Source organism: Mastomys coucha, unplaced genomic scaffold (genome assembly GCF_008632895.1).
Source record: "Mastomys coucha isolate ucsf_1 unplaced genomic scaffold, UCSF_Mcou_1 pScaffold4, whole genome shotgun sequence".
NCBI classification, from domain to species: domain Eukaryota; kingdom Metazoa; phylum Chordata; class Mammalia; order Rodentia; family Muridae; genus Mastomys; species Mastomys coucha.
The window spans coordinates 18,609,567-18,626,282 of NW_022196910.1; the positions used below are offsets into that span (position 1 = coordinate 18,609,567).

Sequence of the window (16,716 nt, forward strand, 5' to 3'; positions counted from 1 at the left end):
AAAACTAAGAGCTAAGGGCTGGGCATCCTGTCAAAACTGCCATCAATACTGCCAAGAAAACCTAAGAAGTTGTAAACTAAATCCTTGTGTGCACAAAGATGTGCCCTAGACTCTATCTTACTAATCTCTTACAGGCTTATTACTTCATCCATTTAGTTTGCCATGATCACTGATTAAAAATGATCACTACCAGTCAGAACTGTCTTTGAATTCTCTGCAAGTGTTAAACAAATAGGACTCACTAAAAAATGAAGGAGCTGGTAAGAAATACAGACATTAACAGCCAAACCTGATGGCCTGAGTTTGGATCCCCAGAACCTAGACAATGGAAAGAGAGAACCAAATCTCACTAACCATCCTCTGTCCTTCACACGTGTGCACTCACATGTGAATGAATACACACATATACAACTACATATACATAAAAATTAATATTGTTAGAAACCATAAAAGAATGGAGGAAGTCAAACACTGGAGTAGTTATACATTTATTCCTGGCAAATATCATCAGAGCCCTGCCAAGCCAATCTGAACCCTCTTCTGCCCACCATGTCTTATACCTCTCCAACGACCTCACACCACCCTTCCTACTTTCCAGCTCCTTCATTCCTAGTCCACCTAGCAAGCCTTTATCCTTTCTCTAAAATTTAATGCCATCTCATTCAGGAAACCCACCTCTTCCTCTAGAAAGTAAGCATTCCTTCCTTTAACTTTGTACCACTGGCTGCTCTTCCAGAGGTCCTGAGATCAATTCCCAGCAACCACAAGGTGACTCACAACCATCTAAAGTAGAATCTGATTCCCTCTTCCAGTATGTCTGAAAACAGAGCACTCATACATATTAAATACATAATTTTTTTTAAAAAAGTGTATAGCCATCACATACCCTGTATTTTCTACCTTTCAGTTTTTCATATATACAGTAATTTGATCACATATCTGTTCCCCTACTAGACTAGGAATGAATCCCTCAAGTGCACAGACTTCTTTTTTGATCTCCCATGCCCAAAACTGTCAATCACACAGTAGGCTCTCAAATACTAACTGTATGCATGAGTATCTGAAGAAAGGAAAGTCAGTGTAGTGGTTTGAATATACTTGGCCCAGGGAGTAGCAGTATTAGGAGGTGTGGCCTTGTTGGAGGAAATGTGTCACTTTGGGGATGGGCTTTGAGACCCTCATCCTACCTGCCTGGAAGCCAGTCTTCTGTTTGCCTTCGATGTAGAATTCTCAGCTCCTCCAGCACCATGCCTGCCTAGACTTTGACATGCTTCCTACCATGATAATAGATGGAATCTCAGAACCTATAAACCAGCCCTAATTTATTATCCTTTATAAGAGTTGCCTTCACATGGTACCTCTTCACAGCAATGGAAACCCTAAGACAGTCAGTAACCAAATGACCGATAGGAAAAAGGGAGCTAAGAAGAGGGCCCAGGAGGTGAAAGCACTTGTTACAAGCATGAGCATGAGAACCTGAATTCAGATCCCCAGCATTCGTGTACATACCAAGTGGTTGAAGTGGCTCATTTATAATCCCAGTACTTGAGAGGCAGAGACAGGATCCCAAGAGCAAACTGGCTAGTTATACCCACTTACCCACTGAGCTCTGGATTCGAGTGAGCAAGCCTGGCTCAGCATATAAAGTGGAAAATGACCAAAGAAAACCAATGTTGATTTCTGGCTTTCATACACACATACATACTCACATTCACACATATGTATCCACACACATGCAAATACACACACACACACACACACACACACACACACACACGCCACACAAAGTCATTTGAGAAGAGGGAACCTCAATTTAAAACATGTCTCCATAAGACATAAGCATGTAGGGCATTTTCTTAAGAATGGATGAGCGAGGGCCCAGACTGGGTAACATAGATCATGCCACCCTTGGGCTGTAGTCCTGGATTCTGTAAGAAAGCAGACTGAGCAAGCCATGATGAGCAGGCCACTAAGTAGCATTTGTCCACAGCTTCTAACACCAGCTCCTGCCTCCAGGTTCCTGCCATTTGCATTCCTGTCCTGGCTTCCTTCAGTGATGAACAGTAGGTGTAAGCCAAATAAACCCTTTCTTCCCCAAGTTGCTTTAGGTCATGTATTTCATCACAGCAGTACAACCCTAACCAGGGCAATGCATGAAAAGAAAAGAAAAAAGAAATACTTAATGAAATGGAAGAACTGAGATCAGAGGGTAAGGTACTTGCTGCCAAACCTAAGGACTTGTGTTTGATCCTGGGAACGCATATTGTGCAAGAAGAGGACCAATTCCTACAAAGCATCCTCAGGCCTCCATACGCATGCTGTGGCACACAAATCCTGTCGCACACCCATATGTTTGCACACACACACAAACAAGTAATACAATTTTTAATTTTTGAAAAAATGAAGTGGAATTGTTTAAATTAATAGCAGCTACCAAATACATGTAAAAACCATTCACCGGCGACTCATTGATAGCAATGACTTTCTAAGACACTCTTTCCTATAGCATCACATGCCAGAATAAAAGGTGTAAGCATAGCCCTGCCTTTTTCACTCCTACAACCTCTGAACTGTCCCAGTGCTAGGGAACTAGCTCCTCTCCACTGACACTGTAACATCTGATACCTCTGGAAGACAAGCAGGCTACACTGTGACAGACAGGGCAGAAGACCAGTCCTAATTTCATATGCCCATGTTGGGCAGAATCATGGTCTCCTAAAGATGTCCACATCCCATCTACACTTTGGTAAATATTTTACTATACATGGTAAAGGAGACTTTATAGGTTCAATAATTAAAAATTTAGGGGTGATATCCTGGATTATAAAATAACCCCAATGTAATCACAGGGTCCTTATAAAGAGGGAAGCATAGCTCAGCAGTTAAGAGCACTGACTGCTCTTCCAGAGGTCCTGAGTTCAATTCCCAACAACCACATGGTGGCTCACAACCATCTGTAATGGGACCTGATGCCCTCTTCTGGTGTGTCTAAAGACAGCGACAGTGAACTCATATGCATAAAATAAATCTTTAAAAAAAAAAAAGAGTTGTCAACAATGTAGTTGACAGCTACACTGTACTCACATATATAAGATAATTAATTAATTAATTAAAAGAGAGGGAAACAAGTTCAAGTCAGAAAACAAAATGTGGCCTAGTGTGGTGGTGAATGCCTTTAATTCCACAATTCAGGAAGCAGAGGTACACAGATCTCTGTAAGTTCAAGGTCAGCCTGAACTACATAGCAAGTTCTAGAACTGCCAGGGCTATCAAGAGAGACCCTGTGTCAAAAACAAACAAACAAAAAGTTGAGTGGTAGTTGCACACACCTTTAATCCCAGCACTTGGGAAGCAGAGACAGATAGATCTCTGAGTTCAAGGCGAGCCTAGTCTACGGAGTGAGCCCAGGACAGTCAGGGCTACACAGGGAAACTTTGTCTCAGTAGAAATGTGGGGAACAGGAATGTGATGCAAAGATTCAACTGACTTGTGGCTAAATTTCAAGTTCTAACTATCACTACCAAGGCTCTTCCTTTTTCTGACTTAGGCTGCCAATGTCAACTGTGTTTTGGAAATATTAAGTGGGGAAGGGGCCAGCAGTGAGAAGGCTCAGATGACTGTACTTGACATGGAACCCAAAAGATCTGAGTTGATGGTGGAGGGAGAAATTTACTCCTGCAAGTTTCCCTCTGATCCAGTATCCATTCATAGATAGATAAATAACTGTATTAAACATTTAAAATTAAGTGGTAAATCCAGGAAATAAAGAACTCATTAGTAAAACAAAAAAAAAAATTTTTTTTGACTCAGTGGTAGAACGTCCGCTCCTATGCAAGAGGCCCTGGGTTTGATACCCAGCACCTATGACTCACCCTCAAAAACACACAGAAAACAAAACAGAGGACAGAAGCAACTCAGTATCACAGAGAAAAAGGCAAAAAGAGATGCTCTGCATTGCTGGTTTTAAAGAAGGAACTATGAGGTAAGGAAATTTATTTTTGGAGGTAGAAAATTCAAGGACAGAAATTCCCCTCAAAAGCCTCCGAAGGAATTCAGTTCTAACACTTTGATTCCATCCTAGTTATCAAAAAACAAAAACAAAACAAAACAAACAAACAAACAAACAAACTTAGGTTGGAGAGATGGCTCAGAGGTTACTCTTCCAGAGGGCCTGAGTTCAAACCCCAGCAATAAAATCTGGTGGCTTCTTATGTTGTGCAGGCATACATGCAGGCAGAACATAGTATACATAATAAATAAATAAATCTTAAAAAAAAAAAAAAAAAAAAAAAAAAAAAACAAGACAAGAGCTGTATGCTGTTTAAAGTCACTAAACTTGTAGTACTTTATTACCAGCAGCGACAGGAACGACTAAGAGCAACAATAACTAAAAACTAGAGTGTTCAAATAAAAACATCTTGAAAAGTAGCGTCCAAGCGACAGTGACACGCTTACCTTCTAAGAGGGAATGATCTCGAACAGCCTCCGCAGCTAACACAGACTTGCCACAGCCTGCCATTCCATATATGGTAACCCACCCTGGTTCTCCATTCAATTTCCAGAGCTTCTGCTGAATCGCATTGACCAGCTTCTTTCTTGTAACAAAAATAACTGGCCTCTGTGGTACTCCACCTTCACACAGCACCGTCCTTACTGAAATCCAAAACAAGTATGAATGAATAAAACTTTGAAGTGACTACCTTTTGAGTAATCCTCCCATGAAAATCCAGACAAGCAAGGCTGAGGACTTAGTCTCAAAATTTTCTAGGACAAAACTCAAAATATGACTAGAATATGAACTTTACCCTTCCACTGTCTCAGAACACAAAGAACAAGAAGCACATATTCTTCAAAATTACCACATACAACAGAAGTCTCCATCTATTCCTGCCTTACATACACTATTATTCCCTGGCCTCTTTTGTCTTTGTTGAATACTGGGAAGGACTAAGGGTGTACAGTTCAGTGCCTGAGTTTACTTAGTATGTACAAGGTCATAGCTTTGATCCCAAGAACCACAAAAAGAAAAGAGGGAAGGGAAAAGGACAAGAAAGTGGCTCAGCAGGTAAAGGCACTTGCTGCTTAGTGTGAGGACTCGAGTTTGACTCCAGTTGTCCTCTGACCCCCAGATGTGCACCATAGCACACACTATAAATAAATGTGTTTTTAAAGAAAGAAACCTTGGGCTGGAGAGATGGTTAAGAGCACTAATTGCTCTTCCAGAGGTCCTGAGTTCAATACCCAGCAACCACATGGTGGCTCACAACCATCTGTAATGGAATTCAATGCCCTCTTCTGGTCTGAGGTGTCTGAGGACAGCTACGGAGTGTGCTCATATACATAAAATAAATAAAATCTTTAAAAGAAAAAAAAAGAAACTTTATAAGACTGAGAAGGATATAAAGGGAACAATGTTTATGAAATTCCTTTTAAAAATATAGACTTCTGGGCTGAAGAGATGGCTCAGTGGTTAAGAGCACTGACTGCTCTTCTAGAGGTCCTGAATTCAATTCCCACCAACAACATGATAGCTCACAACCATCTATAAGAAGATCTGATGCCCTTTTCTGTACTGTGAATGTATATACAGCAGAGCACTCATATATTAAATTAAAAAAAAAAGATACAATGCCCTCTTCTGGCCTCTGAGGACACTAGGTATATACATGTGCACAGGCATACATGCAGGTAAAACATGCAGACACATAAAATGAAAGGTTTTTTTTTTTAAAGAATATGAATTTCTAAAAATTATCTCCCAATTATCTAAAAATTATATAGAGTTTATAGGACACACAAATAAAAATAATTAAGGTCCTATAAAAGCTCTTATTACCTCTAAAATTTAGGGTACACATGCTACTATCTCGGCAGTAAGTAGTTCACTGGGCAAGAAAAAAAATGGATTTAGGTAAACCCAAATAAATATTTAAATTTGAACTTAAAAATATTTTGGCACATGCATTGGTCCATGAAGTGAAATATACTCTCCAGCAATTTAACTACAGTCAGAGCTCAAGCACTGTAGTCATGAGCATAGCAATGACACAAGGTTTCAGGAATACAAACCAAGTGAAGTTATTCCGCCGTCTGTGTCCTTGCCACCGGAAGAAGACACAAGAGGAAGGCCACTATGCAGAAGCGCAGCAAGGTCTTTATAGCCCTCGTGGAGCAGAGCGTTGTAGAATGAAATGTAGGCACAGTTGTCTTTATTAAGTATCATTTTAATTAGAGCAGCAGCTCGTTGATATTGAGTGGCCTGAAAAAAAAAAAAATTAAATGATGTAAGAACATACCAGTGTGGCTGGTGAGATGGCTCAGCCGGTAAGAGCACTGACTGCTCTTCCAAAGGTCCTGAGTTCAAATCCCAGCAACCACATGGTGGCTCACAACCATCCGTAATGAGATCTGATGCCCTCTTCTGAAGTATCTGAAAACAGTTACAGTGTACTTACATATAATAAATAAATCTTTTTTTAAAAAAAAAAAAAAAGAACATACCAGTGAATATGTTTGCAGCACAAATTAGCAGACTGGTATAAATTCAATTCCCAGCAGCTACACAGTGGCTCACAACCATCCGTAATGGGTTCAATGCCCTCTTCTGGTGTGTCTAAAGACACCAACATTGTGCTCATATACATTAAATAAATAAATAATTTTTTTTTAAATATTAAAGCATAGACTACCTCAGAGGCTTTTACCTGACTTTTGACCTTTTCCTCCTCTACTACTGTTAAGACGCCATTACTGATCATGTGATCCATGATGTAGGATGTTTTGATGTCCTTTTCCAGAGCTTCTCTATGTTGAAGCAAACAGTTTCGGGCCTTTGCATCCATTGTCCCTCAGGTTTTTTTCTCTCCTCGCTGTTGAGCATGAACTAGAGAGGTAAAGCACGAAGATATCTATCATGATGAGCAACAGGATGTGTAACCTCAGTGGTAATCAAGAAATATAAGGAAAACAAGATTTTTTTATTACTCATTAATTAGGGTTGATATATAAAATGGAATATTACACAGGCATTTTAAGTCATGTGGTATATATCTCAATGTAGAACATATGCTAACAAGAAAAGATATTTCTGACACCGCTAATTTAAAAATTAGAAATAAAGCCTCAAATAAAACAAAAATGTGTTGTATCACATAACTGTATTAAGAAGATCCTCGAGCCAGGCAGTGGTGGTGCACGCCTTTAATCCCAGCACTTGGGAGGCAGAGGCAGGCGGATTTCTGAGTTCGAGGCCAGCCTGGTCTACAGAGTGAGTTCCAGGACAGCCAGGGCTATACAGAGAAACCCTGTCTTGAAAAAAACCAACCCCCCCAAAAAGAATGTTCAGAGGAAAATCATATTTAGGGCTTTGAGGGCTAGAGAGATGGCTCACCAGTTAAGAGCACTGACTGCTCTTCCAGAGGTCCTGAGTTCAATTCCCAGCAACCACATGGTGGCTCAAAACCATCTGTAATGGGATCCAATGCCCTGTTCTGATGTGTCTGAAGATAGCTACAGTGTACTCATATATATAAAATAAATAAAAAATCTTCCTTTTCTTAGGTTGAGATTCTGTGAAAGTTACTGTAATAGTTAAGTCCTAAGGCTTTAAAACTCGTTTCCTTTATCCAACTTAAAAACCAAGTGGCATTGCTGATACTGACTTTGCAAAGTAGACATCAGCTGCAGATCTTCATTAGTAAGCACATATTCACAGAATCACAGGAAATTCCCTCTGATGTCATTTCTTGGACCAAAGTAACAAACAAAGAATATTATGCTTTACAGAAAGATACTTTCATTTCCTAACAACTTCCCTACAATATGACAAAAATTAGTCCATGGGTATAAAGTTCACTTTTGAATGTTTGCAAGTTGTAAAAGCACTTAATAAAACTCCCTCCAACGTAGTAAAGTGTGAATGTCTTAAATAGGCTTAGTCGTTCCTTCAATAGGAAGGTGTGTATGCGTGTGCATGTGTGTGTGCGTTTGTGTGCTGGGGATTGAGCCCACTGCCTTACTACACATATTGAACAAACAATCTACCATTAGTGCTCCATAATCTCAGCCCTCATACATACTGACCCCTTCCTGAGACTAGAGAAAATTAAGTATATCCCTGAATTTAGAATCTAGTAGAACAACAACAACAAAAAGAGATAATCAGAAGGTGACTATCCTAAATGCAAAAACTGAAATCGGCACAGAAAGCGCCAAAGAAGGATGAGTATCATTCAACTTCAAAAAAAATATTTTTAAGTCATCAAATGTAGCACTTGCAAAAATCAAGAAGTCATTCGTTTGTGCGCCCAGGACTGGAATGAAACTAACTGAAGAAAAAAGAAAAATCAAAAAACAAAAAAAAAAGAAAAAAAGAAATGATTAGAAACAAGACTAACATTTTTAGTCTTCTAAAAGTTTCTCAAGTGGCAGTTATGAAAGGATTTTAGGTTATGTCTAATAGTTAAGAAAAAATACTGGCCAGGCAGTGGTGGGGCACACCTTTAATCCCAGCACTTGGGAGGCAGAGGCAGGTGAATTTCTGAGTTCCAGGCCCGCCTGGTCTACAGAGTGAGTTCCAGGACAGCCAGGACTACACAGAGAAACCCTGTTTCAAAAAAAACAAAAAAAAAAAAAAAAAAAAAAAAAAAAAAAAAAAACAAAAAAAAAGAAGAAGAAGAAGAAGAAGAAAAAAAGAAAGAAAAAAAGAAAAAAGAAAAAATACTCTTTGGCAACTAAATTCCAATTTTCTCTAGCCTTACTGAACTCAAATATATAAATTTTAAACAACTTTTTCAAACTTTACACAAAGTGGAATACTATGGGCAAATTCCCAGGGCAACACCTCTTTGTGACCACATCAAAACAGAAAGTCAAAACTGGTCCGAGATACACAGTAAAAGTGGTCTACTTCCTCCTTAGATAATTTTTCTTCCTGGTACAGGAGCAGGAGGATGATTACCAAACATCCCGCGTCCTCTGATCTTTCAGTCCCTGCGTGCTACAACAGAACTTGCAAAGAACTTGTCCAAGGAGGTTTGGGGAGGCTAGAAGGGAGGCAGTAAACTTACCCAAGCCTTTGCACCGGAGTAGGGCTGGGAAGAGCAGCCGGGGGAGGGTCACAGATGAGAATCGATAGAAAGCAGCCCGGGGAGGGTCACAGATGAGAATCGATTGCCAGAAAGCAGCCCGGACTCCCGCCTGGCTTCTGGCGACCCAGCGCCCCGGGCAGGTCCTGACACCTCAGGTGCCTCCCCTGGGTATCAATCAGCTGCTCGGGGCGCAGGGGGGATGCCCGGGATCTCCGAGCGGCGTCGAGGGGTGGTCACTTCGGTGGGCTTGTCTCGGGCCGCACCAGGGAGGGTACCCGGACCCAGGACACAAAAGCACGGCCACTCCTGCCGCCGCTTCACCCCTCCGGCAGGAGCTGCCCGGGCGGGAAGCGGACGCCGCTCGGAATGCTGCAGCGACTGTCCCAGATCGTCGTCGGTGGCTGCTGGCACACTCCTCTCGCTGCCGACCCCCACACACCCCTTTCACACCCTTCCCTAAGTGGAGAAAGCCGCCTGCTCCCGCTAGCTACCTCCTGGTCTCTGCCTCAGGACCGCGGACCGCTCAAACACCGCTGGGCCCGCCCAGTCCACACAGCGCGTGCCCGCGCACGCAGGTTCACTCGCCCTGGGCACGCTGCCGCGCGCGCGCACGAGCACGAGCACGCGCTCGCCCCGCCCGGCGCGCGTCCGCAAGCCCAGATTGAGCGCCCTCGCATGCGCAGTGGGGAGGAGCTAAGCCGCGGGCGCGCGCCCAGCTAGACGTGGCACTCTCGGCCCCGCCCCCTCCCCGCTCCTCCCGGCAGCCTGCGCGCACCCGCGAGTTTGAGTTTCCCGCAGACTCAAGTCTGGTTGCGGAATCTAGGGGCGGGGCCAGCCGCTTGGGGGCGGGGTCACTGCCTTGAGGGGGCGTGGCCTTCCGAAGCGGAGCTGCAGCCACGTCCCACGGTCCCCCTCTAAAGCCATCCTAGCTTTAGAGATCTTCAGGGTTCCAGACATGTCCGAAGTGAAGAGCCGAAAGAAGCCGGGGCCCAAAGTGGCTGCCCCTGAGCCCGAGAAACGGAGCGATGGCAGGAAAAACCCCGAGGCGCGGGGGCACGCGGGCTGGGCGGACCCCCGCACCGGGCTCAGCCTGCTGTCTCTGGCGACGAGCCTGGGCCTGGCCTGGTAAGTGCACGGTGCTGCAGGCCGTGGGTCGGGCCTGGCGTGGGCGCCTAGCACCTCGAGCCAACCCACTCTCGCTTGATTACGCTCATTTAACTCTGTTCTGGTAGCATGCTTCTGTCGCTGCCCGCTAAAATCTGGGAACATGTCACCCAGAACTCGGCCCACACTTTATTAAGCATCTACTGCACGTCACAAGTTTGCACATAACTAAAAACCGCTACTTCCCGTCCACTCTGCAGCCTTGCGGATGAGTTTGCTCCACCCTCCACCAAAAAAATGCACTCTTAAAATGTCTGCAGCCTAATTAAAAAAAAAAGTTCGTTGTTGCTGAGCGCCAAATGCTAATGAGGTTTCCTCCTATTTAGAGCTGTGTCCCTACATTAAAACTATAGTCCTTTTTTAAAGATTTATTTTTGTTTATGTGTATGAGTGTCAGTGTATTTGTGCACGTGGGTGCAGGTGCGCAAGGATCCGGCAAGAGAGTGTCAGATCCGAGAAGCTGGAGTTACCAATGGTTGTAAGACACCAGACATTCATGTTCTTCACGGCTGACTAAAAGACTATGTAGTCTTCTTATTCCTAAATTACAAATTGAACTGTATGTAACACTGTAAAGAATATGTTTCCCCTTAAAGACTAAGCATTCGTGTTTTGTTATTGTTGTTGTTTTGGTTTTTCGAAACAAAGTTTCTCTGTGTAGCCCTGGCTGTCCTGGAACTCACTTTGTAGAACAGGCTGGCCTCGAACTCAGAAATCCACCTGCCTCTGCCTCCCTAGAACTGGTGTTAAAGGCATGTGTCACCACAACCTGGCTGTATAACACATACAACCCAGCTATATACACATATTTTACACTTTACTTGCAGTAGTGGGGGCACCACCACCCCGCTCAACATTTGTAGTTTTGAAACCAAGCATATATTAGTGTAATGTGGAATAAGAGAGCTAATAGAATTCAGAAGAGACTCTGGATATCCTCCAGGGTAGAGCATTTTTGATGCAGGTATATTTCCAGTTTAGTTTATTGGTGACACCCTGAGTCCTGGGGTTTTGGAGGGTCTATGGTTGAGTGGTTGGTTTGGTTTTTTTGAGACAGGCTCTTAGGTAGCCTAGGTTGGATTAGAACTCACTATGTAGCAGAAGGTGACATTGAACCCCTGATCCTCCTGCCTCCACTTCCCAAGTGCTAGGATTACAGGCATTTGCCACCATACCCTGCTTGAGTACTGGGTTTTGTTATAAGTTAATAAAAACTGAAATATGGATCATTGTTCTCTTTAAAAAGAATTTCATTTAATGATGGTGTTAGTATTCAAGGAATATATTAATTTTTACCTAAATGTGTTGGATTTGCTGTTTTAAATAAACTATTCATACCTTAAAATGCATGGCCTTTTTTAGGTAAATGGGGATATGGAACATTTTGTATTGGGAAAGAATATTACTGAGTTATTGTTTGTTCTCTCTAGGGCAGTATTTCTCACCCTGTGAATTGAGACCCCCCATAAGGGTAACATAGCAGATATCTTGTATATCAGATATTTATATCGTGATGCACAATGGTAGAAAAGTTATGAAATAGCAATGAAAATTATTTTATGGTTGGGGCTCTCCACAGCATGAGGAACTGTATTAAAGGGCCACAGCATTAGGAAGGCTGAGAACCACTGCACTAGGGCTTAATACAAGTGGTTTTGGTTGCTAAATTTATTAATGTAGTTCCTATTAATTAGACAAAGCCTCATAATGCATTAAGTAAACCATATCACAAAATGTTCAGCTTTTGGGGAATTCAAATTCAAAAAATGATTCATTTGAGTCAGCAAGATGATATATCTGCTAAAGGCATTTGCCCCGCAAAGCCAGAGGACAGCCAGAATTCTATCCCCGGCATGCACACAGTGGAAGAAGAGAACGGAGTCCCAGGAGTTGTCCTCTGACCTCCATATGTGCACCGTGAAACACCTTTGAGCACACACACCAATAAAAATAGTGATGAGGTGGAGGGCAATTGAGAAAGACAACCAACTTCAGTCTCTGACTTACACACACACACACACACCTTAAAAAGTTGTGCTTCATCTCAGGGATTTAACATTAGGGAATAGAAAAGCAAAACATGTTAGTTACACTGATTAGAAAGGTTATTTATAAGCTGAGCTTTATCTCTGCAAAATGATTTTTTTAAATGCCAAATCAAAATTATAAAGCAAGAGTGTAGCTCAGTGGTGCAGGTGCATGGTGTGCCCATGTAGAGTACACACAACATCTGTGCCTCTCACTCTCCACCTATAACATCTTTCACTGAACCTAGGACTCACTGGTTGTCTAGACTGGCTGGCCAGAGAACTCCTGTGATCCTGTTGCCTCTTACCCTCTCTCCTCATGTGCTAGGGTCACAGACACAGGCATACATGGCTTTTATATGAGTGTTGAGATAAGACCTCAGGTCCACTTGCTTGAGGGACAAACACTTTCCTACTGGGCCATCTTCCCAGCTCTTCAAATGCTCTTTTAAACCGGGCAGAGGTGGTGCATGCCTTTAATTCCAGCACTTAGGAGGCAGAAGCAGGCAGATTTCTGGGTTCGAGGTCAATCTGGTCTACAGAATGAGTTCTAGCTAGGACTACACAGAGAAACCCTGTCTCGAAAAAACAAAAACAAAAACAAAAAAGCTCTTTTAACAAGGAATAAGATTCAGGGCTTTTTCTCTCATTCAGTATAACTTTCTCTATAAATCACTCTTAACCACTGACCCATCTCTCCAGGCCCCTCTATAAATCTTTTAATATCTTAGCTAGTTTTTTTGTTACTAGTATTAGTAGATTTCATATAAAATATGGCATTATACTGTAAACACGATGTTTTTTGTTGGGTGATTCAAGTTTTGGTTTTTGTAGAGATGGGGTTTCACTAGGTAGCCCTGGCTGGCCTGGAACTCACATGTAGGCCTCCCAAGTGCTGGGATCAAAGATATGTACCATGGCTGGCTTTTTTGTTTTGGCTTTGGTTTTTCGAGATGGGGGTCTAGTCTCAAACTCATGGCAGTTCCCCTACTTCTCCTTCCAAGTACTGGGATTACAGGCATGGGCCACTACACCCAACCTTGCCCTGGTTTTAAATACTAGAATACAGCTAGTGTTTTCCCTAATAGTGACCTGTAATAAACCATAACTGCTTCCTGGGATTATTTGCTCTTTCTCAGTACTAAGTTGAGAGGCAGAGAAATCCTTTAAGTCAGCAGTCAGCTGTCTGCCACCATGTAACACTCCCTCAAAGGTAGCACTATAGACTATTCACTAACACGGGGTCCTAAACTTGCTTGAGGCCTGGATAGAACGCAGCGGCTGGGAGGGAGTGAGGATGCTTTTGGAGAGTCCACACTGAAAGCCAATCCCCTCGTGGGTCCCTTTCTCCTACATTCAACACATCTAAAACTTCACCTGTGTAACAGTGAAGAAGGCCCAAAGTCCTGCTCCCATTGAGACTTACACGTGATCGATACATCTGCCCCCTACTTGGTTTGTTACCAAATAGGCCCTCTAGTTCAGCTTAGTGTTTAGTGGTAGGATTACAGCTGTGACCAAGTGCAAGCAGTAGGGAGTCAGACTCCTTTGAACAGACAGCAGCAGGCACGTAGGAGAGATGGGAAAGCGCACAAAGGGGTCCAAAGGAGAGGGCTAAGGAGCACTTACTTGCCCAGCATTCACGACACGATGCCCTGTGTACCCTCAGGACCACGGAGGAAGGAAGCAAAGAGAGAAAGAAAAAAAAAGATGCAAAGATGCCAAGGTCCCCAGAGACCTAGACACTCTAGACATTGTTCTAAGTGCTGTTATAAATATGAGACTATTTTATTTCTCCAAAACCCACGAGATATTATCATTCCTACTTTCTAGATAGGAAGGAGTAGCAAAGATAAACTGCTTAATTTGTCAAAGGTGGTTGGTTACACAGCTAGTAAATGCAGAGCCAAAGGAGTCTAGATATTTAACCTGTGTAATATGTTGCCTCCCCTCAGTGTTAATCCAAAATAAGATCAAGTTTCTGAAGCACGGGGTAGTGGCCGGTGCCTTTCGTCCCAATACTGAGGAAGCAGAGGCTGACAGATCTCTGGGAGTTCGAGGCCAACCTAGACTACATAGTTCTAGAACAGCCAGGGCTACATATGAGACCCTCTCTTGAAAGAACAAACAAACAAAAACTCTGGGGATAGAGAGTTGGAGAGATAAATGCTCAGTGGTTCTGAGTACTTGCTGCTCTTGCAGAGGACACAGGTTCTGTTCTGGCACAGTTCTGTTCCGAGTACCTACTTAATAGCTCACAGCATCTATAACTTCTATAACCCCCATTTCTGGCTTCCACATGCACCAGGCACACATGTGGTACATATACATACATACATCTAGATAAAAACTCAAACATTAAAAAAAAATAAGGGGGCTGGAGAGATGGCTCAGTGGTTAAGAGCACTGGCTACTCCGTTCAATTCCCAGCATCCATGTGGCAGCCTACAACTGTCTGCAACTCCTGTACCAGGGGATCCAACACCTTCACACAGGCATACATGCAGTCAAATCATCAATGCACATAAAATAAAAATAAATTTTAAATAAATAAAATCTTTTTTTTTCTTTTTTTTAAAGTATGTTTATTTCCATGAGTTAATAAAGAAGTAGATGGAAGATAAATCTTTCCTAAAAAAAATAAAACCTTCAATCTAAAAATATATATATATAAATAATTTGAGTGTCCTTGTATATCAAGTGAGTAGATTCATGAATTCAAGTAGTGAACTTTAAGATGTGAGAACAATAAATAAAATCTTAAAATTAACTGATTCTAAAATTTCTAGAACTAGAGTTTCCCCAACACCCCAACCATGACTTGGTTCTTTCTTCAACTAGAAGCTATACCTCTTAGTAGATTCTAATTTAAGGTCTATGGCAACCTCACCTAAGCAAAAAGACTGAGAACTGCTCCTGCCAGAATCAGATGAATGAAGATGCCTCTCATTCATTGAACAGGAGGAAACACCTCGGACATAACCCTGATGCCAGTTTAAGAACGTGATTCTTCAGGGCTCAAACAGCTCTCTTGGCTTCTAGAAAACAAACCATTCTCTTCCTTAATTTCAAATGAGTTAATATTGATGAAGTACATACAGGTGGGAAATAAAATGCAGTATAACTCATCAGCTTTGTATAGATCACATATTTTTTTTTCTTTTTTGTCTCTACCACTAAGTCAGAGAGGCATGCTGATTTTTCTTGCCTGTATTATCCACTGGTAGTAAGGGTGACTCTTACTTTGGTGAGAGGCTAACCTAAAGGATATGGGGTAGGGGGAGGAATAACAACAAAGTATCAGACGTGTTTCCACTAAGCTGACATTGCTTAATGCTTGAATTTGAAGAGAAATCAAGCAGTAGACAACATTAAAATGTCTAATACAATCAAAAGCTTTAAATAAGCTATTTCTGTCTCTATCTCTCTCTGTCTGAGTGTGTGTCTGCCTGTCTGTGTCTGTGTGTCTGTGTCTGTGTATGCGTGTGTGTGTGTGTGTGTGTGTGTGTGTGTGTGCACGCGCATGCGTGTGTGCATGTGAGCACCCGTGCCCATGCACATCAGCCTCTGCATGACATTGCTGGGAACTGAACTTGAACTTCGGTCTTCTGGAATAGCAGCAAGGGCCTTTAATCATTGAGCCATTTCTCCAGGCTCAGTAAGGCATTTTTATAATGGATCAATTTTTACTCAAAACGTCTCGTATAGAAATGTTTTCACTCAGCTGGGCAGTGGTAGTGAATGCCTTTAATCCCAGCACTTGGGAGGCAGAGGCAGGTGGATTTCTGAGTTTGAGGCCAGCCTGGTCTACAGAGTGAGTTCCAGGACAGCCAGAGCTATACAGAGAAACCCTGTCTCAAAAAAACAAAACAAAACAAACAAAAGCAAACAAACAAAAAAGAAATGTTTTCACTCTAAGTAACTTTGTTCCTCTGTAGTTTATAAGAATAAATTCATTAAGTAACACAAGAACAACAGATGATAAAACTAGTCATTGAAATTAACTCATACTTACCTGGCAGGGGAGATACCATGATAACAAAAGTGGTTTTCCTGGGCGAGGCTTATCCATTGCACTCCGGATGTACTGACCCCTATGATTTCCCCAAATGTAGGAAACTCGACTGCATAATCTGTGGTAGTGGGGGACTGTGTTCACTCTCTCCCCTATTAAAAAAAGAAAAGAAAGAATTAACTCATTTTAATGGGTAGTAAGCCTATACTGTGAAAGAGGAAAAAGCTTAAAATTCATAATATGACAAACAAAATTATGGGGATGTAGTCCAGCAGTAGAGTACTCCCCTAGTATAACCCAAGTTCTAGGTTTGTTCCCAGCAACAAGAAAAAGGGTTTTAAAAAGGTGGAGGGAAGGGGCTGGAGAGATGGCTCAGCAGTTAAGAGCACTGACTGCTCTTCCAAAGGTCCTGAGTTCAAAT

The 16,716-nt window shown here is 42.3% G+C and overlaps 2 protein-coding genes and 1 non-coding gene across 4 annotated transcripts in view; 2 read left to right on the top strand and 1 right to left on the bottom strand.

Annotated features, from left to right (window-relative positions):
- Positions 1-9,672, bottom strand: part of Apaf1 (apoptotic peptidase activating factor 1) — a 98,559-nt gene extending 88,887 nt beyond the window's left edge. The window contains exons 1-4 of the mRNA XM_031349063.1: positions 9,069-9,672; positions 6,705-6,883; positions 6,070-6,259; positions 4,456-4,653 (exon numbers count right to left, since the gene is read on the bottom strand). Coding sequence (XP_031204923.1) covers positions 4,456-4,653; positions 6,070-6,259; positions 6,705-6,842 — 526 coding nt within the window. The 5' untranslated portion in view covers positions 6,843-6,883; positions 9,069-9,672. The remainder of the gene's footprint in view (positions 1-4,455; positions 4,654-6,069; positions 6,260-6,704; positions 6,884-9,068) is intronic.
- Positions 9,673-9,949: 277 nt separating this feature from the next.
- The window catches only part of Ikbip (IKBKB interacting protein), a 23,283-nt gene continuing 16,516 nt past the window's right edge, over positions 9,950-16,716 (top strand). For both annotated transcript variants that reach the window (XM_031349240.1, XM_031349239.1), the window contains exon 1: positions 9,950-10,214. In XM_031349240.1, coding sequence (XP_031205100.1) covers positions 10,045-10,214 — 170 coding nt within the window. In that variant the 5' untranslated portion in view covers positions 9,950-10,044. The remainder of the gene's footprint in view (positions 10,215-16,716) is intronic.
- Positions 16,288-16,450, top strand: LOC116076631. Its single transcript, XR_004113035.1, has one exon. It is a non-coding gene; the product is annotated as a U1 spliceosomal RNA (small nuclear RNA).